At 40.1% G+C, this 24,503-nt stretch overlaps 1 protein-coding gene across 2 annotated transcripts in view; it reads left to right on the top strand.

Annotated features, from left to right (window-relative positions):
• The first annotated feature begins 2,380 nt into the window (after positions 1–2,380).
• The window catches only part of VEGFC (vascular endothelial growth factor C), a 60,383-nt gene continuing 38,260 nt past the window's right edge, over positions 2,381–24,503 (top strand). For both annotated transcript variants that reach the window (XM_085545133.1, XM_015861810.3), the window contains exon 1: positions 2,381–2,524. In XM_085545133.1, the coding sequence (XP_085401259.1) occupies positions 2,381–2,524 (144 nt within the window). The remainder of the gene's footprint in view (positions 2,525–24,503) is intronic.

Genomic DNA, 24,503 nt, shown 5'->3' with positions numbered 1-24,503 from the left:
TTGTTATCTCCATAGTACAGTAGCTTCTGCTTAACTTGAAGACAAGAGAAAGAATATTAATCACAAGGTGATGATGGGGGGAGGGAGGGGGGGAGGGAGATGGGAAGGGGGATTCTAAATCAGAAAAACTTTAAAGTTTCCCGTTTTTAATGGGCCTTAAAGAAATACAGTCTGCACTGATGGAAATCTTTAAAGGCAGTGGACTAGTCATTTGTAAACTGAAGGTGGCTGAAATCTATGATGCTTCTTATTTCTGAAAACCCTTATGCTTAGGCTGTGACTTGAGGCCCTGTGATGCCTGATTGTGAGTGTCTGGTCATTACACTTTAAACTTGATTTGCAGTGTAACTGGTGGAAATGTTCTCTCATGCAGATGTATTTGATGCTATTAAGGATTTCTGTGAATCAAGGGGAAAAGGGAGAGAGTGTTACTGAAGTGGAAAATAGACAGTGAAGCCAGCTGATGCTGTGATAGTACAGCACGTACAGTTTTGTTTTGGGATTTAGTGTCCAAGAGGTGCTCCTTGCATGACAGACTGTCGCTGAAATAAAACTGCGTGATTTTGTCATTTTCTACACTGGTCTGTAATGCTAGAACTCAAGCCAGTGATGCTGCATTTCTGTGTAGAGGGTCTTAGCATCCTGCAGCATGCAATTTGGCTTTAATCCTGTGCTTTGATCCACAGCACTGCAAGGTTCCATTGAAGAACAATAGGCTTCATAATGTATTTATGCTATTTTATAACATCATAGCTGTTCTGCTTAACTTCTAGCCTGGTCTTCTCTTCATTGCTTTGCAATGTTGTGAAGATGTTTAAAACAATTGTTAGTGCTTCAATAACTTTGGAGTAACTATGAAAGCAGCTTTAAACATTCCCGTTGCAAATGAAATGATTACTTCTTCCTTGAGTCAGAATAATCGCTGTGTGTAGCAGGAAGATGAAGTGCCATCTTGAAAGTGATAAGGAGTAGCACAGACGGCACAGAAGGCGCCTACACGCCTGCTAGGGACCTCTGGTTGTGTAACCCCTGGGGCGCTGCTCCTGAGCGATCACAGAATGGGACTCGGAGGAGCAGGAGCAGTGTAATGTGAGCAGGCTGCCAGCAGCCAGCCCGAGCAGCCAGGGCTCTGCCCACACAGCGCGTTCCCATACAGCCATGGTACTAAACAATGTTTAAAGGCGATGCAGAATGATTTCAAAAGCTTTTCTAACGTTTACATGTTTCACCAATACTGTCACATCACTGCTAGTACAAGGAATGCTTCCGTTTGCATAGCTGAGATTTGAGCGGGCTGTTCTGTTACTTAATAAGCAATGTGCAATTTGTTGTGGTTTAACTTTTTTTTTTCTTCTTGTACACATTACTTTCAGTCACGGTCTCAGTGGAGCGCAGCATCTGTGCTGTTTATTTTGGGCTCTGAACGGCGTGGAACGTCTGCTCGGGACCAGCTCCAAGCTGTCAGTGATCAGCAGGAGGGTGCTTTTGGGGGTACTATGTTTTAATGTGACAAAATGTTTCACTGACTCAGAGGGGCCACCACTGCTCGACGAGGATCTGATTAGGGTTAAAGAAATCTTGCACGATTTCATACGGGCTTCAGAGAGCGTTTTAACTAACTTCATCAGGCCGTTTCGCAGCAGATTTCTTAGCTGATTGACTGCCCTTCGAGATCTTTGATTTCCCCTCGAGGTCCCGGTCCTGCTTTTTCTCTTGGGCCTGGACGAGCCGGGCTCTGCTTGACCACCGGCATCCCGCTCCGCACCGCCGGCGGCAGGCGGCAGCAGCACGAGCAGGAGGAGGAGGAGGAGGAGGAGGAGGAAGGGCGGCCCCTCCCGCCTCTCGGAGCCGCAGGCAGAGGGCGCTTTCGCCATGCGCGGCCCCCGCGCCCGCCGCCGCGCAGCCCCAGGCGCCGCGCAGCCCCCGGCCGAGCGCTCCGCGCCGCGCAGCCGCCGGGCCGGGCCGGGCCCCGCGGGAGGGCGCCGGCTGCGAGCGGCCACTGGGTCCTGCTTCCCTCCTTCCTCTCCCTCCTCCTCCTCCTCCTTCTCTCTGCGCTTTCCACCGCTCCCGAGCGAGCGCAGCCTCGGATGTCCGGTTTCCTGGTGGGTTTTTTACCTGGCAAAGTCCGGATAACTTCGGTGAGAATTTGCAAAGAGGCTGGGAGCTCCCCTGCAGGCGTCTGGGAGCTGCTGCCGCCGTCGCATCTTCTCCATCCCGCGGATTTTACTGCCTTGGATATTGCGAGGGGAGGGAGGGGGGTGAGGACAGCAAAAGAAAGGGGTGGGGGGGGGGAGAGAAAAGGAAAAGAAGGAGCCTCGGAATTGTGCCCGCATTCCTGCGGCTGCCCCGCGGCCCCGCTCCGCTCTGCCATCTCCGCACAATGCACTTGCTGGAGATGCTCTCCCTGGGCTGCTGCCTCGCTGCTGGCGCCGTGCTCCTGGGACCCCGGCAGCCGCCCGTCGCCGCCGCCTACGAGTCCGGGCACGGCTACTACGAGGAGGAGCCCGGTGCCGGGGAACCCAAGGTAAGCCGCTCCGGGCGTGCGGCTCCGCTCCGCCTTGGAAATTCTATTGGGGAAGTAGAGTTGGGAGAGGAGACCTTAAGAGTGGGGATTTACTGAAGGGGGAAAAGAAATAAAATGAAAAAGAAAAAAAAAAATCTCGTGATACAGGGTTGCTGGAAAATAAAAGAGAATCCCCGGATTTCTTCAGAAATGCGGAACACCTGACCGGCAGCTCCGTTGCTGCCCCACTGCCGGGGGTGCAGCCGTGCCTTCCCCGGCGCTCCCCGCGTAAGGCAGATATGGGCCCGGGGTGCGGCGAGGTGCGAGGAGCCGGAGAAAGGGCTGGAGGGTGAAGTAGCGGGGGGAATGGGGGGGACGATGCCGTTTGTTGAAAAGTCTGTGGGAGTTACTGCCGCTTTAGATGACAAACTGCTGCGTGACAGTTACAAAAGGTGTAACGTGACACCTTGGGCTGAAATTTCTGTCTAAGCACATGGTTAAGGTTTTGCTCAAACCCTCATTTAGCAGCCACAGATGCCCACAAGTCTGTGCTAACTTCTATTTGCGTAGAAAGTTTTGTGGCTTAGCGCTGGAGTACCTTTCAGCAAGCGCTGTGGTTTTGCTGTTCCTGCTATATATGTCGCGTAAAAACGATGCCCAGCATGTGGAGCATAAGCATGTGACATTGTTAGGTGCACCTTTGATGTCTGAGCTCCATAGCAGCCCTTACCCTCGGCTCATTGTTTTGGAGATTTTCGACGTGCTTTCTGAGGGCGATCATGACCCAGCTCATTCATTATTCGCTTGGGAGGTGGAGTGTGTGGATTAAAAGCTAAGCTGATATTCTGATTGCTTTTTTCTAGGTTAGCAGTACTATTTTTGGTCTGGTTGGAGAAACAAGTTGACTGTACCAGTGCTGTTTGTTTTACTGAACAGAAATAAGGGAGATTGTACAGAAGCTATGTGGGAAGTTCTGATAGCGTGTGTTAGTTGTACGTGTGTTTCTGATATCTAGACTGCCACAGACCATACGTTGTTCTCAGAATTTGTGCATCTTAAGTACTGTTGTGCACTGGAAAAGGTTACTTAGTCTCTCTCCTAACGTTTTATTTAGAGTTGAATGCTTACATTGTAATTTTCTAAATGCTAGCGTGCTATCAGTAATCGTATTGCTTAAACGTTTATCCAGCACTCTTCAAAGTGAAGTGTTTAAAAATAGGAATACAAAATCAAGCCAGCAGCTCACTCTTATCACTCAAACTATTTATAAGAAAGGCAAAACTTACAAAAAGGTAAAGATACTTCAACTCTCTACAGTCCATGACTATAATAAGCCAGTTATTTAGTGAGTGAAGCCTGTGTTTGAGTTGCCAATCCCCAGAAGAGCTTGTGCTAAAAAGGTGGGAAGCATGAAAACTGGCCAAGGTGTGTATCTACGGGGCAGAGGCAGAGCAGCTGATTGTGGAGAAATTCTCCTAAGTGATGCTGTGTTCCAATCTATGCATGCACTGTAGATGGTCATTGTGTTTCTTGAAGGGAGTCTAGAGCCTTTTGGAGCTGCTGCTGTAGGGAACAGTGTAGAAGTGCAAGTGTTCACTGTAAAGAAGGGAGCTGTGAGCAAGCTGAAGAAGGAAAGGTCAGGAGACAGGGCAGGGAGTGTGACAGCATGTGTTGAACCACTGTATTAGCAGGAAAATGTTTTTGTGCCTGACTAATGGAGAGCAGTGGAGAATGAGAGAGACTGCATCCCAGAAGGCTTTGTCATGTTGGAAGTCTTCAGCTGTGGGTTTGTTGCCTTTGCTGGAACTGTTTGGGGGAGTGAGTATTATGCATATTTGTTCCTGCAATGAGGGAACATAGGATGGCTGTCTGAAGTGATTAGATAGGATTAAATAAGTAAACTGTAAGTAATTGTTTCAAGGAAAATGTGATTATATTGTCAGTAAGAAGTCAGTAGTTGAACTTTCTGAACTTGAATGAAAAATGCATGATCACTTGTATTTGAGGCTGCTGTGGTTCCTATTTTTACTTCTCCACCTACAGTGCTGAATAGAATCACAGAATCATTAAGGTTGGAAAGACCAGCAAGGTCATTCAATCCAACCATCTACCCATTCCTGTGATAGCATGTTAGTTAGTACCTGAGTGCGGGTCATACAGCATCTTGGGTCAATTCTTGGCACAACATCTGTATTCCTCTTTACTCCTATTTTAAGAAGTTCAGTTCAGCTGTAGGAATGTTTTTCTAGAGTTTGGATGATGCTGAGGATACTCCAACATAAGAGGCAGAAACATCCAGGTGGAAAATTGAGTATTGTGTTTTTATGCAGGTGTGTAAATGTTATATGTTAATATCCTGGAGATGTGCAGCCTGGAAGTGTTACAGATAGATGTGATGAACTTATTATTTATAGCTCTTGCAGGGGCATGCTGTGCTGCAACTGGGCACTGATAAGTGTGTACAGCACTACCTCCTCCACCCTTCCCCCCCACCTTCTTTTTCATCTCTCAGCCAAAGGGTAAAGTTCATTATTTGATGAGATGACAGGACCCAGATTAATAATTCTCAGATGATCTGTCTGAGCAGCAGGATGGGAACACATCATGACCATAAATATTTTCTCTTGGATTTCCTGCACCATGAGGGATTTCTCCCAGCACACAGAAGCCTGCACAGCTGGCACCACTACCTGGCACATGGACTTGTTCTCAGTGCCTTATGCTCATGCAAGCTTTAGGAACTGGGAACGTGCAATGGGTACTCACTATCTACCCAGGAAGTCAATATATTCTTAATAATAATACCTTATTGTTTGTTGTAAGCTTCAAAGGGAGCTGAAGGGGCTACATGGGCGTTCTGGGTATGAACTGAAATTCCTGGGTTATTGAAATAGAAGCTTGACAGTGGCATGTACCTAGACTGAATTAATGGGATTATGGTAACAATAGCAGGAATAGGTTATTATGGTAACAATAGTGGTAACTGTAATGTGGTAACAATAGCGGGAAAGAAGATAGTGACATAGCAAGCAGGGCTTGTTTCAGTCACACCTTCTTTTGCTGTGCAGTCAGACCTTTGGGATTAGGTGACCAGACAAAGGCAGTGTTGGTCAGCTGTTCCACATGAGTTTGTAAATACTGAAGGATTCTTAGTTTTGCATTACAATAGGAATAGCAAAATAAAATTTCGTTATATTTGAGAGTTCTGAGGTTCATCCCTGAAAGTTATAATGGAGCCTCTCTGTGCAGATGGCAATCCAGAACAGGTTTTGTGATTTGCTTTTCATCAATGAAAATAGATGTGCTTATGTGGTCTATTTATCTTGGTGAGCTCCATCTACCTTGGATGCTGTCTTAGATGAGAGGTAACTTTATCACCATCTTTTTACTGTAAACCTGATCAAATCATGAAATGCTTCTAGTTGGTGGCTAATGGAGTTCAAATGCTGTTAGTGTTGGAGTGGGAGGAAAAGCAGTCTGATAGTTTCTGAGATTTCTTCCTTTCTTTCCATCCTGGTGGTGTAATCTCAAACCCACAGTACCAAGGCCACCTCTGAGTTTATGGAGCATGTGCCTTGATGCTCCATGTGCTGTTAAGAGATGAAGGCAAGCTTTACGCCCTGCTGAAGCACTGTTACTTTTCATGAACCTCATGCCTAGTGATCAAGCAGAGCTAAGATGAGGAGGCAGGGAGAACATTATCTTTTTATCCCTGCTGTTAATATTTTGTCTCTTGCAACTTTCCTTTTTAGAAACATGGTCACTCTCTTTTCAGATGTTCATGCAAAGATGCTGTATTTTTAGAGACATGGTTTGTATCACCTGGGTGAAATTAAGTAATATAATAGAACTTACCGTGAAGACTGAGAAAAGCTTCTGCAAGTGAAATTGTTCAGCTTTTGCCTATCCTTTTCTGTGAGAAGAGTGCAGCGCTAAGCTCCAAGAGCTCATGGCACTTTTTCTAGCTCTTGGTGTAAGTATGTACATTCCTTGGTGTCTTGAGTAAGAATGCTTATGTGTCTGTGAGGGTTTTCACAGGATTGATGCAGACAAATAAGTGCATTTTTGGAGGCTCTAAAAAGCTTTAGGTATTATTTTAACTAACTGTAGTATTTGGAGGATTACAGAAACATCCCTTCAAAAATATTATTCTTAAGATCATTTAGGTTCAATGTATGTTAAGCTTTTACATGTTATTTCAGGGTGTGTATGCTCATTTATTTTAGAAAAAATAAACCCAGACTAGCTGGTTTTGCTGTTGTAGCTAGAGTGGAGGTAACAGTCATCTCCTATTGATAGTCTGCATCCAGAATAGGAAGTCTGTCTAGAACCTCATGCTCAGCTGCTGCTTTTTGGAATGTGGTTAGTGATTCATTAAAACAAAATGCTCGGAACAAAGGAAATCCATATGAAGTCAGATTGGTATCCTATCAACTTTAATATCCTTGTTTAATATAAAAAATGTGCTGCAGCTGTTTGTAGAATAAATTATAAGAAATGCCAAGTAAGATTGTTATTTGAAAGATGCAGGCTCTTTCAAAGTTGCTTAAGAATTTAAGGTCTTGAATTTTCTTTGATGGCTAGGATAGTTGTAATTAATTGACCTGTTATTTACTGCTGATGGGGCGAGGGAGGGAGGATTTTCACCCTGATTTTTTCATCTGAATGATATGTAGTAGCAAATTCCCCTTCGTTCATATATGCAGCAATTACTGTCTTTTGTGCAGATGTGTTAATTGCAGCAGGCTTTTTATTTAAAACATTGATAGCTTAGGGAGATCCTAGGCTGTTGTTGAATTCTTATTATGTAGGAATTTGTCAGCTTGTTTTTCTAATATGAAGGGTTTTATGTTTGTCACCAATAGGTTTTCTTGTGCCATAACATGTAGGTCATTCCCATGTAAACTGCAACAGAGCACTATTTGATAGATAGAGCAAACTCTCGTATCAAAATGCTCTTCTGTAACATGGTCACCACCATTAACTATACATTTTCAGAAGAGGGGAACTAGTGCCTGCATGCCACTCTTGCAAAAATGTGCATCAGTGGAGGTGACCCACTGTTTTACAATTGCAAGAGAAAGGCTGTCATCCTCTCTGGCCTGACTCTGGAAGTTCCCAGTTTTCAGCTTACTCAGCAGCACGATGCAGCAGTCAGAGATGGTGGGTTGTCTGGGTTTGTGGGAATACAGAAGGATCACCTTTTTCCTATCTCATGCTTTATCCGCTGAAGGCTGTGTCTTGTACTTTTTCTGTGATGGGAAATTTGTGTGTTGCTACTTCATAGACTGTTGTTTTGACTCCAGGTTGTGGTGTTAACACTAGATTTTGTCACTGTTAATGATGCGATCCAGGAAGCTGTCACCTTCAGCCCTGTATTGGTTCAACAGATCCTGATTAACTTGCATGCACTGTTCTTTTTGTTCCTGTGTGAGTATTCATGGAACCCACCTGGTGCAAATTTTGCAATATCTCAACATTGCCACCATTGTTTCCAATGCATTGAAGCTGATATTCAGCTCCTTACACAGTTCCCTGGTCATAGCCCTCTGATTTGTGTGGACCAGCTGATCAAGATGCTCTTCATTTTGTAGTGTGACAGCTAGGCTGGAACATGGCTTGTCTTTCTCATTGCTGTCACCACTGCTGACACACACTACCCACTGCCTCACTGTACTCACATGCACTGTTTGGCCTCCAAAAACATTCAGCAAGTTTCATTGAATGTCAGTGGGTGCTGTTTTTTATTCTGCGTGGCGGAATTCAGTTCCGCAGTTTTACTTCTTATGCATTTCCATGTCAGATGACATTCTATCAGACTGCCCCTCTGCTGCCTTTTGCCTCATGGCAATTAACATGTAATGGGCTGTTGGTGGGAAGGCTCATTCTCTACTGCCATACCAACAGCATCCAACTCTGACAATAGAAGGGCATTACTTTAAGATCAGCCCTCATAGTAATGCATTGTGGTATTCCCCCCCCCCCCCCCCTTTGTTTGCTTTTCAGATTTCAGTTAGGAAATATCTGAACTGTAAGTCATTTGCTGTTCTAGTCATGTATTGTAATAATGGTGATGTCAGTCTCTCTAGTTTCTGAGTCATTTGTCCTTTTATTTTGAAATTTCTTAGTTTGTCTAATAAGGCTGTAACTCCCGAGTAGTATTTAGACTGCAATTGCCAATAGCGTGAGTAAATGCTTTGGTAAGATGCTCCAGTAAGCAAAGTAACCAAGAGTAATAAAGTTCACTAAAAAAGAAGACAAAAAGCATAGGAAAAACATCTAATGGCAACTAGAAATAAGAATAATAGTAGTTAGCAGATTTCAGCTAGACTGTAATTCTCCCCAAGTGTGTATGACTTCTCTTTTTGTCTTCTTCCTACATAATGCGTTGTCTTCCTGGGAAAAAAAAAAGGTGCTGACACAACATCTCTTCTGGATGTACTTGCGTGTACACTGGTTGGGGTGAACGTCAAGGAAAAATGATAGTTTGCAAAAGTACCTGAGTTATCTGATACTGCTGTCATCCTGAATCCCATTGGAGGTTTTTTGCATCCCGTTCTTCATATAGGAGAGCAGGGCTTTTTGTTCTGGAGAAAATACTGACAAAGAGCTTGGAGAAGCCTTGGAAGATGCCAGAAGGCTATTCTGGGGAGCAGGGCACAGGGTGTTTGTGTTTGATTTGTAGGTGTTACAGCCCCTCTGTTACCTTGCCTGCTTACATCTGTGTTGTGAAATACACACGTAATTTCAAGAATCAGTCACTGTCTGTATCATCCAGAGCAAAGTGCTTTACACTGTAAAATGGTTTCATATTTTTTAGCTTTCTTTATTCAAGAATTGTGCTCAGTTCTCAGAGAGATCACTTCTTTTAACAGCTGTAGTGCTTCATATCTTCCTCAGTTATTTTCCAAATGAGATCTGTAGCCCTCTACGTGCGTGTGCAAGAAAATTTCCAGCACTTGAAAAGATGGCCAGAAACAGTAGATGTCCTGCTAGCAATCATTCAGAAGGAGCAAAATTAGTCTCTAGCTATTCTTCAACTTTATTTAACCGCAGAATTCAGGAGACCTTCTTGCATTTGTGGTAGGCTACTACAGCTGCCCACAGTGTGCTTGTTGCATCCCAACATTGACATCTAAAAGAAAAACTGGCCAGGTGGAACTCCACACATTGTTAGCTGCTCTATATTCATTCTGTGATATGTTTATTTATTATTTGTTTCCCATGGGTGTGTTCTTTTGTTTTTCTAACTGTTCAGGAGAGGCGCAACTGGTAGTAACCTTTGTAGTTTGCTGCAGAAATGTTTATGACAGAGAAACAAAGGTTGAGTTATCACTTGCAGGTAAAATGTTGATTTGCCAGAGCTGTAATATCATTCTAATAGAGGTAAGAGCCATGTCCTTCTTTCCACATAGGCAGCTTAACCTTCATTACTTCAAAGTAAGCTACACAGTGATGTGGGGAAAAGCTGATGGTGGTTGTGTGAGATATGCTGTCAGCAGATGTTGAGATTTGTGTTTCTGCTCCCTGCTTGGAGTCCTGTTTTTGCAGGATTCCTGCTGATGAAGCAGCTGAAGACAGCTTGCATGAGCTTCCTTTTATGGCCACTCCTGGAACTCAAAGCGAGCCCAAGTGGACAACACTACAAAACTGTTCTTGTGCCCAAGGAGTCGTAAGCACTGAGATTTGGATCTGTGAATTTAAATTAGACTTAACAGTATTTAAAAGTTCTCTAATAATGATGGAGCTGCAGGATCTGGCATGTATAGGTGGTCTCAATTTGTGCTGCGTATGCATTATAGGAACATGGAGTTAAGAAAAATTTCACAATGGCTCATTATTTAAGGAAAGCCTAAACCAAAACAGGCTTTAAAGGGGAACGTGCTTTAACAACTTAGCTTTCAATGCTTGGCTATCCTTTTGGTATGTATTAAAAATAAATAAATCAAAATCACTATTTCTTGGCAAATCTTGCATTTGGAGCAACGCAAAGGCTCCAAGAAAATCCTTGACACTCTTCTTGATTGACATCTGCTAGGTATTGAGAACTGTGACTGTAATAGCTTCTGCAATTCAGTGACAAGGGGGTTACTATACAAGTAGGACTCTCTGGAAGTCAAAGCATTTGTATTTTGTATCTCTAAAATGATAGTCTGTTACCTGGTATAATACTGAAGGCTGAAATCTGTGAGCTTCCAGTTTCTCTGTCTGTCAGAGAGCATAATTCCAACTATTTCTTGTTAGAAGAGGCAAATTGAGTAACATCCATCATTCTGATTGTCTTATTTATATTTGTTTCTGGCAGCAGATACAATTGCTAGAAACTTGCACTGCCTTTCAATGTACTACTGCCAAGGCTGTTCATAGAGACTGTGTGTATCACTTCATGGAATTCCTACTTAGGGTTAGGTTGATGGTATAAATAACTAAGGAAACTAAGCAGTGAAATTGAGGTAGTGCCTTAATGACGTTTGTCCTTTGCCTAGGGACAGATGTTTCCAAATTAAAGCAGAGCCCTGAGACTTCCTCTTGACCCCACCCACTCCCAGCAGATCTTGCATAACCAGCAGAGTGCTGCTGCGGTACAAATGTGACCATTTACTTCATGTTTCATTTTATTCATGTATGTCAAGGCACTCTTGTTAACATTTCAACATTTCTTCATACTGAGGAGTTGATTTTTACATTGGTTGTTTTGTTTTTTGTTGCTGATGTTGTTTTTTTAATACCCTTTATCTTTAATATTGGAGCATTCTGTGATTTGGAAGAAGTGATACAATCTTGCTAATAATCAGCAGGCCTTTACTGTTGAATCACAGTAGGTTCAGTGAAGATGGAAAAGTGCTTTTTCCAGGAAGGAAGATAATGATGGACAATGATTGTCTTTCCATTTGGGCATGCTTCTGGTTGGTTAGGATGAGCAAGAAGAGGAGTTCTGAGTGCTTCTTTCCATAAATAGACTGATGAGACAGTAAAAGCACACTAAACTGTGATCTTGTATCAGGAAGTAAGCTGGGGAACAGGGGAAGGATTTTCAGAGGCCAGGACCACATTCTTCAAAGGAGAGAAATAGCTTCTTTATTTCATGAGGCAGAACTAAAGAGTTAGGCAAACTCTAAACTGAACAGTCATGGTTAATCTGGATTAACAGCATAAAAAAGCTCTTTGTAGTAATGAAACTCTTTGAATATTTTAGCACAGCAGTTTCAGGAAATTAATGAAATTTTCAAACCCTCATCTCTTATGACAGATGGATGATCTGCATTTTTCTTTTGAACTTTTAAGTAGATGCTTTACTCAAAGAACAGTGAGCTTATGGTATTTTGGTATTTATTCTGAGTGTTGAAGTAACATTAGAGTAGAAAAATGGTGACTGCACTGAGTCAGACAAAATGCATGATTTTTTTCAGGCCTTTTCAGTGGTATTCAGTGTGAGCAACCTCTGCCCATCTTGCTGCACATCCACTACATGTACACAGTGATGCCCACTGATGAGACAGGATGATGTGGAGGGTGATGTTGATGTTGGAGACCTCTTCCACAGCATGTAACAAGGAGCAGTCTCTCACCCCAGTTTGTTCTAGGTTAAGGGTATCGCTTAGCCAGAGGATATCTCTTCTTGCAGGAAGACAGATCCAGTGAGTTCTCATCCCCAAAGGTTTCATTCTTGCTTCACTGATCCCCTGTGGGTTGCTTGTTGCACAGCACCCAGCTGATATGTCCTCAAACCATTCCATGGCAATAGCTCAGTGGGTTCATACCCCCCTTAGATTATTCTCCTCCTTTGTGTACCACAGAGTGAGTTCAGGAAGATCCCCAAAGAGCTGAGTGTGTGTGTGTGTGTTCCTGCTATGTGGTCAGCTGGAGCTGGAAAATCTGTCAGCAGGCACTGGCAGGAGAAGTGGGGGAGATGTTTGCATGGTCCCAGTTTCATCATGTTGTTTTTAGTAAGAAGGCAACCATGGCAACGTGCACCTGGCTACAGCCACTCTTCTGGCTCTTCCAGTACCTCTTAGTTGGGATTTTTGGCTGGACTTTTTCTTTCCTTTTTATTTATGCCCTTACCATTCAGGGCCCTGCCAAATTACAGGACCTACTTGACAACCTCCTTCTGAGCATAAGAAATGGTGAGTGTCACTACATGTTTACAGGCTGTTGGCAGCAGGGTAGCTTGTAGGCTTGCTTGTCTTCAGTGATGTTGGAGGGGATGCTTTTGTTTGTTTATTTGTTTCATTTTAATTTTAAAATGTTTCAGTTGACTTTTCTCTTGTATATTGTCAAGGTGCTTACTGAGCCCATGGAAGCTTTTGACATCAACAGTTTTTTCTGTTAAGAAAGCTTTTTCTACTAAGGTTTACGTAGGTGTTCTTTTTGCATATTTATTTAAAATAAACAAGAACAAAACTGAAGAAACTGTTCCTTTTATTTGCCTTGAGCTTGACACCTGGTAGTTATGTATGAATCCTCCTTCATCCTTACTCTGACCAATGTAGAGAATGATTCTGTTCATACAAATTGTGATTTTATCAAGTTTCCTTCTCAGTTGCTCTTTTTGAGGTTAACAATCCTTCTTTTACATATAATCTGTTTCTGCTAATGAAGCTGTTCCTCACCTTTGGTCATCTGACTTCATACCTTCCTAGGTTCTCTTTAAGACTGTGTAACAAGGAGAAGGGAGAGCCAGAAGTGTTCACAGTTTTCCGGATGTGGGACACCATGTCCGGATTAATTCCACTTACTTCACAAGTCTCTTGATTGGAGAGTATTTTGTAGCATGTCCAACACAAGCATGATTAAAGTGCCTCTTTAAAAGAACTGCTGTATTTATATTGGAGAATTGGGTGAGGAAGGCATTTCATAGTTATTTACTTCCTCACAGTTCTCATGAAAGCTGTTCTTAGAGGCCTGTTTCAAGATGATGCATGATTATTTAATCTATGCATTCATTATTCTCTGAAAGTGTTTTTCTGCCTGTCATGCATGCACAGTGAGTTAGTGAGACTAGCTATCTCATGAGTTATAAACCATGGTCTGTATATTTAATATCCTTAAGTACTTTCTTTCCTGCTGTGTTTTTTTTGTTTTTTTTTTTTTTTCTTTTAATAAAGAAATGAGATGTATTATTCTCAAAGTAATCAGAAATGTGGCAACAATCTTGTACAGGCTGCTTACACCTGTTAACAATAAGCTGTTACTGTCATGCAAGATTTGTGAGAGTGTGGTTATGTGTAGTAACTCAGTGCATGTGACTAAGCAAATTTAACATGAAACTACTCACACTTGCAATTTTTTTCAATGCATGCTAGGCCTAGCCTAAAGCATAAGAATACATGAAATGCCCTATAGAGGCAGACTTATGTCTGTCTCGGCAAGTGTTTTGCCTCTGTTAGATTCAGCAGAATTTGGTATTTAGGGAGAATGTCTGGACTTAGTTGCTCTCCGCTGGTCTTGTACCCTCTGAACATCCCTGGTTGTCAAACTGAGGGTATTAGAGGATGCCTTCATGCACCTTTCCTTTACTGTCTGTTTATCCATTGATGTGTCTAGATCCATATTGAAGATACCACAAATGATTCATAGATTCAGAGTTATTTTATGCCAGGACTCTGTCAGGAGCATTTCTGGTTTTGATGATGTGCAGTATTTGAAATAAATATCAATTGCTGCAGTTAATGTTCTCTACTCTTTTGTTCCTTAGTATCTTGTGTGTTACACTGATGTAAAAGTTATTTTAGAAATTAACAGGTAAAATTTACTTTTTGTTTTAGAACAATAACCTTGATTTAATTCTTTCTTTTCTGTCCATAGATAATGTGTGCAATGAATTCCTCAAAATCCCTGTCACCATTTTTGTCATACAGTCAAAGACTTTTTTTTGTTTTATGGGTTGAAGTGCGGTGTTGAGGGATTTAAAGCAAAGGCAAAGTTTTTCTAAGCCATGGAATTAATTTGTTGTCATAAAAATTGCACTGATAGCTGAGTAGCGATCTTAAAAGAAAAGTGGAATTAATAAGCACTGTTTTTTGTGATCATTAAAGCAACTGAATTTCATGCAAAGCTACTCTTATCCACTATTTACCAGTTATTTGTTAACATCCTTATATAAAATCAAAATTATTTGGCAATCATTGTCTTGATACTCAGAAATGAAAGTGCTTTACCTGGGACTGGAACATTGATTTCAAATTCTTTGAAGAGATTGAAAGAAAAACAAACAAACCAAGCTCACAGCCTATCTGGCTCTACACAGTGTTGATTTTAATGGAGAAATTTCTACCATCTGTTCCAGGTCAAGTTCTTCTTATTCCAAACTGTGGCAGAGCTGTACCTGGAAAAGACAATTTATGTTTTATTTATTTTGTCCTGATATCTTTTTTGTTGGTTTTCTTTTTTTTTTTTCTTTTGCTTTTTTGAGAAAAATAATGTTTTAGTCAGCAGCAAAATTACCTGTTGAGTTTGTTAAATTTTTGTAGACAAGGGTTTACAGTATATGAATTAAAAGATGAGGGAAAAACTTTACAGAGAAGTAGTTCTTGGTTTAGTATCACATTATCTAATACTGACCTCTTATTTTATAATTTTTTTTCTTATATACATATAAAGTTCAGTGATATTCCAGTGAAGAACTGGTGATATCAGACCATACTGTGAATTTAACTACGCAGTTGTGCTTGCTGCAGAAGGTGGTACAGGATCAACTCTTAAGCTCCAACTCAGCTTTTTTTTGTGATCAGTTAGCGCTGAGAGTGTGTTCTGTGTAGTGGGAGAGAGATCTGGTTAAAAGCATTTTTAAGCAGCTTAACAGTAACAGTATTCATGCAGCTCCTGACTAGCTAAAATTATGCTGATGGTTTGTGCAGCAGTCCCCTGATCAGTTGTTATTTGTGTTAACGTTGAATTGAAGCAGTTACCAAAATGCATTTGATGGAAGTATTGTAACTGAAATGAATGTGATCTGTATTAAACTAAGGAAGGGCATATAAGCAACTATTGCTTACCTTCTGCTTCGGACCCTGTCTGTCAGTGATGTGAGTTCAGTGTCTGGAAGCCTTTTTCTTGCTACAGCAAAGACTTACAATCCCTACAGCAGCAGGCTGTAAGATTCTGTATTTCACCTCCACTGCTGAGCATCTCCTATGTGAACAATTCCAATTGCACTCTCCTTCACTTCTTCAGGTGTTGGTTTAGTCTGGTCTCTTGCCTTCCTTCCTATACCTATCCCTCTAACCTCTAATTGTCTTTTGTTGTACAAATTAGTGCCATCTGAGCTGCACTAGGCTGATGGGACTCTTCTCTGCTCTCTTTGTCTCTGTCTGTGCATAACATATGCTCAACCCAGGTCCCTGTTTGGTGTCCTCATCTTCCTCCAGCCTCAAACCATTACTTCTCTTGCTCTTTCAGATCTGGTTGGAAACTGCAGCTCCCTTCTTTTCCCTTCTTTTTTACCCAATTTCCTCCAAGGGCAGCCTCTTTTTTTCTGCACTCCGTCTCACTCTGCGTTCAGGTCCTTTCTGTTTCACTCCCTGCTTTGGAATCCCTAAGAATACAGGAGAGAAAAATCTTACTGCTGTACCTTGTAATTTGTTACAGGCTGGACCTCTGTCCACACAGAAAGATTTCTTTGGTAGCTTCAGAGTTCATATTAATCCTTGGTTCAGTCTTCTTTTATCAGAGCAATCTGCCAAAGTCTCCCATGGAATCTCATGAGTTGCAAAAGCTGGGAAAAGTTTGTTAGGCAAATTTTGCTGAAGTTAATAAAGTATGCCCCCAGGATGCTTTGTTCTTTCTCTTCCCTATCACTCCAGGTCATGCTTCCCTGTCAGTTTAAGGTGCTACAGACTTGCAGAGAGCAGGCTGTATGGTCTTGATGTGAATGAAACCAGGCTTTAGGAAGGTTCCCCAGTGGGGAAAAAAAAAAAAGTTAAGCTTCAGGTTTAAAGTCAGTCAGAATCTTTGAATAACAACTAGAAACAAGGTCTTAGAAGTGGAAAGGTTGGACTGCTTCCAGGTGAAGATAAACAGCTTAAGCGGTTCTTTGGTGCTGCTAGCCAAAGCAGCATTCTTGTTGCCCACCTACTTGTTTGTCCCTTCTGGAGAGCCAGTGTAGGTATGTTGGACCATTTTTACAACCTGCTTTACCTCTTTGTTTTAAGGACTTGGGACGCAGGGACAAGAAACTGAAAGCAGGTAGAACAGGACGTTTCTCATGGACATTTGTTGAACAATAACTTCAAATCATGGCGGTACGGCTAGCTCTGCTGCACAGGCCTAGTTTTTCTTTTTTGAGTCTTTGCAGTGCGCAAAGGAAATAAAAGAAATAGTGCTAGAGCACAAAGCATCTTGAATAAGGCAGTAACCCTTTTGAAGTAGCTTGGAATCATTGGCTGGATTTATCGTACTTGTCTGTGTTGAAGTTAAGTGACTGATTTGTGCTGCCTGAACTCCTTCATAACAAGACAGAGAGAGGCACATATTGAGGAATATGGACACTACTTCACCAGCCACTGTTTTAAGTTCTTTTTTTTCTTCTAATTTTCAAGTTTCAGAAATTATCGCTTTCAATTGGGCTTACTGATTTAGCAGGTGATAAATAGTGGTATGCACGAGTGCATGTATCTTGTAACCAGAGCAAGTCTTTTCAGCTGCATCCCATTTTTCTTTGCTAAAACTGTTGAGGTTAGATGCTGTGTTGATATTTTGCTTGCTGTTTAAATCATGTTGGTTGATGCTGAATTATAACTAGCAAGTGGCTGAAGGGGAGAGAATGACAGGGTAAAGAAAAGCAGCAGCAGAGTATAGAGGAGGAAGGAGAAGGGAAAAATCCATGTACTTATTACAGCAGTAAGGTTATATGGAAACTATATATGATATTCCATGCTGAGAATCTGATGTATATTTTAAAAAAACTAAATAAATCTTGCCTGAGATCAATACGTCTGGTACCCAACACCAACTGTTATCTTTATTCCTGTTCAGTGTTAATATGGTGATATTTAAAGGGAGAGGTAATTTTAGCATGGAATTTTCTGAGGTCATGTACTTTAATTTTAATGTATTGTTCAGTATCCGGATGTTGTTGCTTAATTTAGATTTAACTGTAGAATATAATGAAGCCTTTCCCACCCTGTATGTATAGACACACATATACATGCACATACACACAAAGCGTGTGTATCTGTATATATGCATAAGTATGTGAATACATAGATACATATATATATACACATATATATATATATATATATATACAACCCCTTTTTAAATATCTATTGTTTTCAACATATCTAATGTGTTCTTAAAACTGTCAGCTAACAATTCTGCTATACCCGAAGTAAAATGACTCTATTTTTTTCTCATGGGAAAATCTCTTCTAATTTTATAGTTTGGTTTCCAGTAGGGCAGTTAAAATTAGAAGAATCATAGGGAAAAATAATTTAATGTTTTGTTTTGTTTTAAAATATGTACCTATTGTTAAAACTAGCTGCCAATTTTTATACAATGCCCATAACTTTCTTGTCGACTCTGGTAAATGTGGAGGGAGAGGCTAATAGCAGATGGACAAGCTGTTTAGGAGTTGATAATAATGTTACAGTATTTTAAGAAGAATATCATACCTACATACATTTTAAAAATACAGGATATTTACTTCCTTTTTCCTTAGTATTTTATAAGCATCAAGTTTTAGTCTGTATACTCTTATGTTAATATGTTATTGAAATCTGCTGCAGTGGAACACAACAAATTTGCCTTATCAGGAGAAAGTTTGCTTTTACAATGGACATATCTTCAGGCCAAAAATGTCTTTGTCATGCAGAGAATCTTTTCAGATTATTATTTGCTTGACTTGCACTCGGATCACATTGTCTACTCTATGTGGTACGAGTGGCTAATAGGCTCAGTTAAGCTAACTTCCGATCCTCTCCCTTAAATATTGTCTCATTATGTTGATGTATAAAAGGTAATAAAGGTATACATGAGTCAGATATGATTAATAATCTTTCTTTTATTAATCTGATGCCTTCAAACAGTTTTTGAGGTCTTTATTCCCTGATCTGTGCTGATCGAAGCTAATGAATTATTATACATTTTCATTGTTCCCTTCATAATTTAATGTAGTGTTTCATACATGTACCCTTACATACACTCAGAGATCTTTGTGGAAGTGCCAGTGAACCAATTGCCTGCACTCTACTACTTGAGATGTTTTCTCTTTCACTCCTGTTCCTACTCATCTGACCCCATCTTCATCCCTCCTTAATAAATGTTTTCTTTCTGCGTGGAGAAATGAGACTTGTCAACATTGTCACAATAACTCATTTATGTGTTTTCAGATGTCAAAAGTGATTCACAGTGACCTTGTTTGTTTTTCATATTTTCTCCAAACTGAAGTGTAACAAATACGTCACCCTGGTTTAGATCTTAGTGGGCAACAAATAAGGAAGTGAATAAATAGTTGATTTGTATTTGAAATATAGTTCTCTACCATAGGACTCCAAGAGGTTGTTCTATAGAAAATATGACCAGTGTGAGACATGGAATACAACTCCCTGTATTTCCCACTTGTGGTGTGACTTATTTATTTATTTATTTACTTATTTATTTTTGTTGTCATTGTTACTTTAATGATAAGAGGCTGTTCAGCTTTGCTAGAGAGGAAGTTGGAAATGAATCAGTTAAAACTCGCTCTTTAATCGTAGGAGTGCCCTAATTTTATAGCTTGATAATGCTGACCCTGTCAGGCCTCCTGGTTATGACTGGTAATTAGCAGTTGTAGAAACAAAATATTAGATGATAAAATGTCTTTTCTGAAAGCTTGAAAGCTTTATCATAATAGCTCAACTGCTGTACCATGGTAGATTGGATGGAGTTAGTTATAAATTGCAATAGAATTTTACATGGCCTATAAATTGTCAACCTATAAAGATAGAGGGAGCAGAAAGCAAACATCTGTTGCAAAAGTACTTCTTATGTTAGTTATCTGCTACATCTTATACAAACAATTTCTGTTCCATTTCTAGTGTAAGACCAAGGTGAATGGAGTGTTAGTTTAAGACTGTTTTATTTTCATTCTGATGTAGTAAACTACCGGCAGTCCCAAATGTGGGGAGAACAAAGCAAAGCAAAACAAGCCACAGCACCACATGGGACAGACAAAGCAAAATAGGGACTTCAAACAAAGCTATGATATAGGTTGGCTGGGTTTTGCCTTCACGTGCTTCAGAGTTGAGTATACTTGGTACATAGAAGATAATGTTTTGGTAAGTAATGCTAGAAGAAAGATTTAAGAGCCTCAGGAAGTATATCTCTGCGTGATCCTCATTAGAGTGCTGCAGCTGGAAAAGTGTCATACAAACCTAATGTAGAAAGGGAAGCAGTAAGCAGCAGCAGGGAATTACCCTCCTCTCCCTATATGGATGTCTGCAGATGAGCCTACACTGACAAACTGGGCTGAGGGAAAGATAAGTGTAACAATAAAAGGGGAAAGAGGAATGTAACTTCTTGTGAGAGTCCTAAAGAAAAACAAATCAAAAGGTGACTGATAAAAACATACAGATATCTTTGGAAAAGAGAAAATGTGCTATGACAAAATGCATAACAGAAAATTAAAACCTGAAGTCAGTAACAGTTGATGGTTTTATTTTGTTATTTGAGCTGTGAGGAATGATTAAGTGATGAAATAAACTGACGTGGGAAATGCTGACCTTAGCATCTCTTCTGATTCTGTCAAGTCCATGTGCTCTCCTCTCAGGTCATTGGTTTAAAGTTTACAAGATGTTAGATTCTGCATGCAGTGATGTATTAATGGAATTGGCTGTAGCACCAAATTTTGAAGCAGGTGATCTATTTCTGCAACACCTGACTCTTCAAGGAACATAACTTCCTTGTACAGAGACCCATGTATCAAGCCATGCCAAACTGCAAGTACAAAAAAGCATAAGAAGTCAATCTGGGTTAGTTTTTCATTTAACTTGTAAACACTGGGAACTTGATGGACCGTGTTTGGAGAGATGCTCTTTTTTTTTTTTTTTTTTTCTTTTTCTTTTCTCCCCCCTCCTCCATCAGGCAACAGTTTAGGCCTGAAACAGAGGGACTATAGCCAGTCGTGTTTGTTACCCAGTTATACACTCATCCCCCAAAGTTTTCCAAATCCCAGTCTTACAGCTGTTTTGTAGCCTGGCCTCTGCAGCACTCCAGCGCAGTGAGCTTCGGTTACACGTTGGAGTTCTGTCTTTCTATGGAGGAGGAACTCACTTTCCTTTTCAACGTGCTGTTTGGCTGTTTCTTTAGATATCAGTCAGCTTTTATTTTGTAAGAGGTAACGTATTTAATTTCATTTTTCCTATTTGGTATTTTGCAGCTCTCAACATAGAAAAACTTTGGCATCAGGGGCTGTTCTTGTTTTTGTTTATTTTTTATGCATTCTTGAGACTTCTTTGCATTTTAAGAGAGGATGATTCCATTTTTACATGATGTGAGAAAACATGATAATTATTTGAGATATAATTGTACATGGCTGAAATGTAATTATTTCCTGTCAAATCAACAGATAACAGAAGTCTCTTTTATTTGCATGCCTTTCTCCTGAGACACTCATCAGTGAGTAATGTGCAGGTGTCCATCTCCATTGGAAGGGATATATATTTCATCACGTAGATGTGTTTCATCACAAAACTGGAGATTGTGTGCTGCCTCTTACCTGTCCCTACATGTCCTGTTACAAGCAGTGATGCTTCTTTTGTGCAAGTGAACGTTTGCCGATCATATATAAGTAAACTAGAGCAGCCATCATCATAACATACCTGCTTCTAGTTTAGCAAAGAGAGAAGTGTGATCTTTATATAAGTAATCTGTAAGGGAGAGCAATTTATGCAGCCCCATCTTGCTCATAACCGTATCTACAAGTATTCAGAAAAGGGGGCAGAAGGGAGTAAGCTCTAGCTACATGCAGAACGAAATGTTCTGGAGAGTCAAATCCAGTCTATAATTTGGGCATCGCAGTCCAACTGACCCTAATTATTTTGGAAGAAGTATTACAATTTTGAGAGCTTTTTTTGTCATTGCCATGTTTTTTGATAGGAGTATATGGGTAAGTTTGAATTTTGATTGCATCTAGAAGTTGTAAGTAAAGCAGTAAAGATTGTGTTGGAAGATGAAATTAAATTTTCTAACATTACTAAAAGAAAAAAAAATAAATAAATTATGCTTTCCCATAGCATTTTTAGGCAACAAAGACAATTTGTTTCATAATTCACTATGAACACACTGCTTTTCTGAAACAAAGCACGCTAAAACAAGCTGGGATACAATTTATGTATCACAATAGGCAAATTGTTCTAATTTCTTGAAGAGTTTAATGGGTATAAACTAAAATAAAGTCTACAAGAGTCTTTTGGCTTATGTTTTCTTAGGGATATATCTCCAATAATTGTGTTAAGCCTGTACTCTGCACTAGTATGAAAGCATAACTTGATCCCTGTGTTGTCGTAATCTACAGATGTACGTGCTGATCCATGTGTAGAGAGGAACAAAATCTACCGATAATATCCTTAGTACAAATCTGAAGTCTTTAGTCTTGTTTATACTTTCGAGTAAAAGTTCAAGGATCTGACAGTAGTGAGAATGGGAAAAAAACACCCATAAGCTGCTAATGACCAGTCCTGGAATACTGGATTCACATTTCTTAGTTAAACTATTCACATTTATTACTTTATATTTTTTTTTACATATGTATTTTAGCACACTATTTAAATTAAAGCTGCTTTGAAATTGCAGGCCAGGGTTGACATGGATGTTCTACTGTGAGCATTTTTAATTTTCCTTTCACTCCCTTACTGAGAGGCTCTGCTTGGAAAACTGGTAGCACCTGCTACACTTTTGCCCAAGGAAGTGCTCCTTGTAGCCAGTTAGTCCCCTTCCCATTCCATGAGTTCAGCTGAAGTGTGATATTCAGAGGCCATATCGAGTCAGACTAATTCTCTGCTCTGGCTGTTTCAGGCAGTTCATCTCCTCCATGCTGCTCTTCCACTCCCCCCTCCTCAGCAGAACAAGGGGGTAAATTATGATTAAGAAGGTCTTGTGGGTTAAGGGTAGGGACATAACTTCTCTGTCACAGGCAAAACAGACTCAGCATTAGGGAGATGAATCCTCACTGCTTTATGAATATAGGCAGTCAAGCTGTTTTCTATCTCTCATCCCTCTCACTGCACTGATTATGTTTGTTTTTTTGATTCTGATTGTCTCTGTGGTTTGTTCTATCACACCTTCAAATATTCTGTCACGTTCAAGTGGAAGAATCTAGATGACATCCTAAAAACTGGAGTGCTGGAATGTACAAGAGCCGTGTAGCTTTATCATACAACATCTAATACAGTCTCTTCTTTAACCTTAGGGTTTTTTAAAAGCTAATTTTAGTTAATATATTTTGTCAGATGTTTGTTGATGTGGTATTTGTTTTTGCTTGTCTACTCCAAAATCAAACCAGTAATATCATGGAGGAGTTTAAAAATGAGTGTGTATGCCAAGCAAATGTCCGCAAACAGGTGATATGGATCACACATTTTAGTTGACACAGATTTGCTTTCTTACTGTCAAAACTTTCCTTTCAGCTTACTCAAACTTTGGCAATTTATGTTTTTATGAATGAATTGAAAGGAAATTAAATGTTGGTTGCCACTGCAGTATGCATCGTGAAAGGAAGAGTTTCAATATGCAAACACTATCTTGGCGTATCTTAAAGATTTTTACTGTTGCAGATTTCTACTTGCAGAAAATGAGATCAGTCTTTGGAGCTTTAAGTTTTCATTTACTTAAAAATTATTTAGCATTAGGATTCAGTATGGAACTGTTTCAGAGAGCATTCAAATGTATGTGGTTAAAGAGTTTTATGTTGAATTTATGCATTTTTATGCAAGGGCTTTAAAATAAACTTGAATTATAATAAAAGTGGAGTAATATTAATTTGCTTATTTATTTTTTCTAAAAATGGTTTAAAATAGCAAAACACTTGAGTAGGTTATTTTAGAACTGCGGTGATACTGATTTTATTATAGGAAAGAATTACTTCTGAGAAACAAATACTGCGGGTTTGTGTTTTGTAATTGTTATGAAAAATAATCACTGTAAGTTCAAGTGGTCATAAAAATCAAATAGACTGATTTGATTGTAGTGGTTCCCCATAATGCTAAAGTGACTGTGTTTTGATGCTTAATTTAATGCTGTTAATGTTTTAGAGCTTCAGAATGCTTCTGCTGCTAAGAAAATCATAGCTCTTAAAAGGTGCCTTATTTAAATGCAGTGTTTCCTTCCTGATTCGCTTGGATTTGCTTCTGGTGTTACAGCTTTAACCAGTATTGTAGTTAAATATTGAAGTACTTTAAAACATTATCTGGAAAGTGAAATAAAGCTGTCTTGTTCTAATTGTTCTTTTTTGAAAAACCTCATCTATCTCATGTTAGTCATGGCTCATTTGTTTTTGCTTAAGTTTTTTCCTCACTGTGATGATGTGTAGGAAAGATAAATATTGGACAAGTACTTAAGCTTAACCAATTATCACTACATTATAGGCTTTTAAACAAAGAAGGTCTATGGCAAAGGTTGCTCTAAGTGCTCCTGTAAAGTCCCTTGAGAAGATGAGTAAGTGCGGGCTAGCTTGTATGAATGAATGTAGCAGTGAAGCTGAATGAATCTAGGTACTGCCCTTCACGTTCTTTCCTTTACATCTTCCACTTGAGATTGTTTTCTGTGTAACCCACGCGCTGAAGGTTTTGAAGTTATGAAGTCAGTACTTACCATTGTTCTTACCATTGCTGCAGTGTAAACTCAGGCAACCTTTCTCTGTTTACTTCATCTTCCACCAGAACTGGAACAAGTTTTTGCTGTTGACTGCAGTGAGGTTTGGACCAAGATTGCGTATTTATGTATCAATCTCTTCTTCATTGAAAAGCTTGTATCTTAACTAGAAGCTTTACTTGTGCAAGCATGTTGCAAACTTCTCTGTTTA

The sequence above is a fragment of the Coturnix japonica genome, chromosome 4 (genome assembly GCF_054131305.1).
Source record: "Coturnix japonica strain WE chromosome 4, WE-NBRP24, whole genome shotgun sequence".
Classification (NCBI taxonomy): domain Eukaryota; kingdom Metazoa; phylum Chordata; class Aves; order Galliformes; family Phasianidae; genus Coturnix; species Coturnix japonica.
This window is presented reverse-complemented; position numbering and strand designations above follow the sequence as displayed.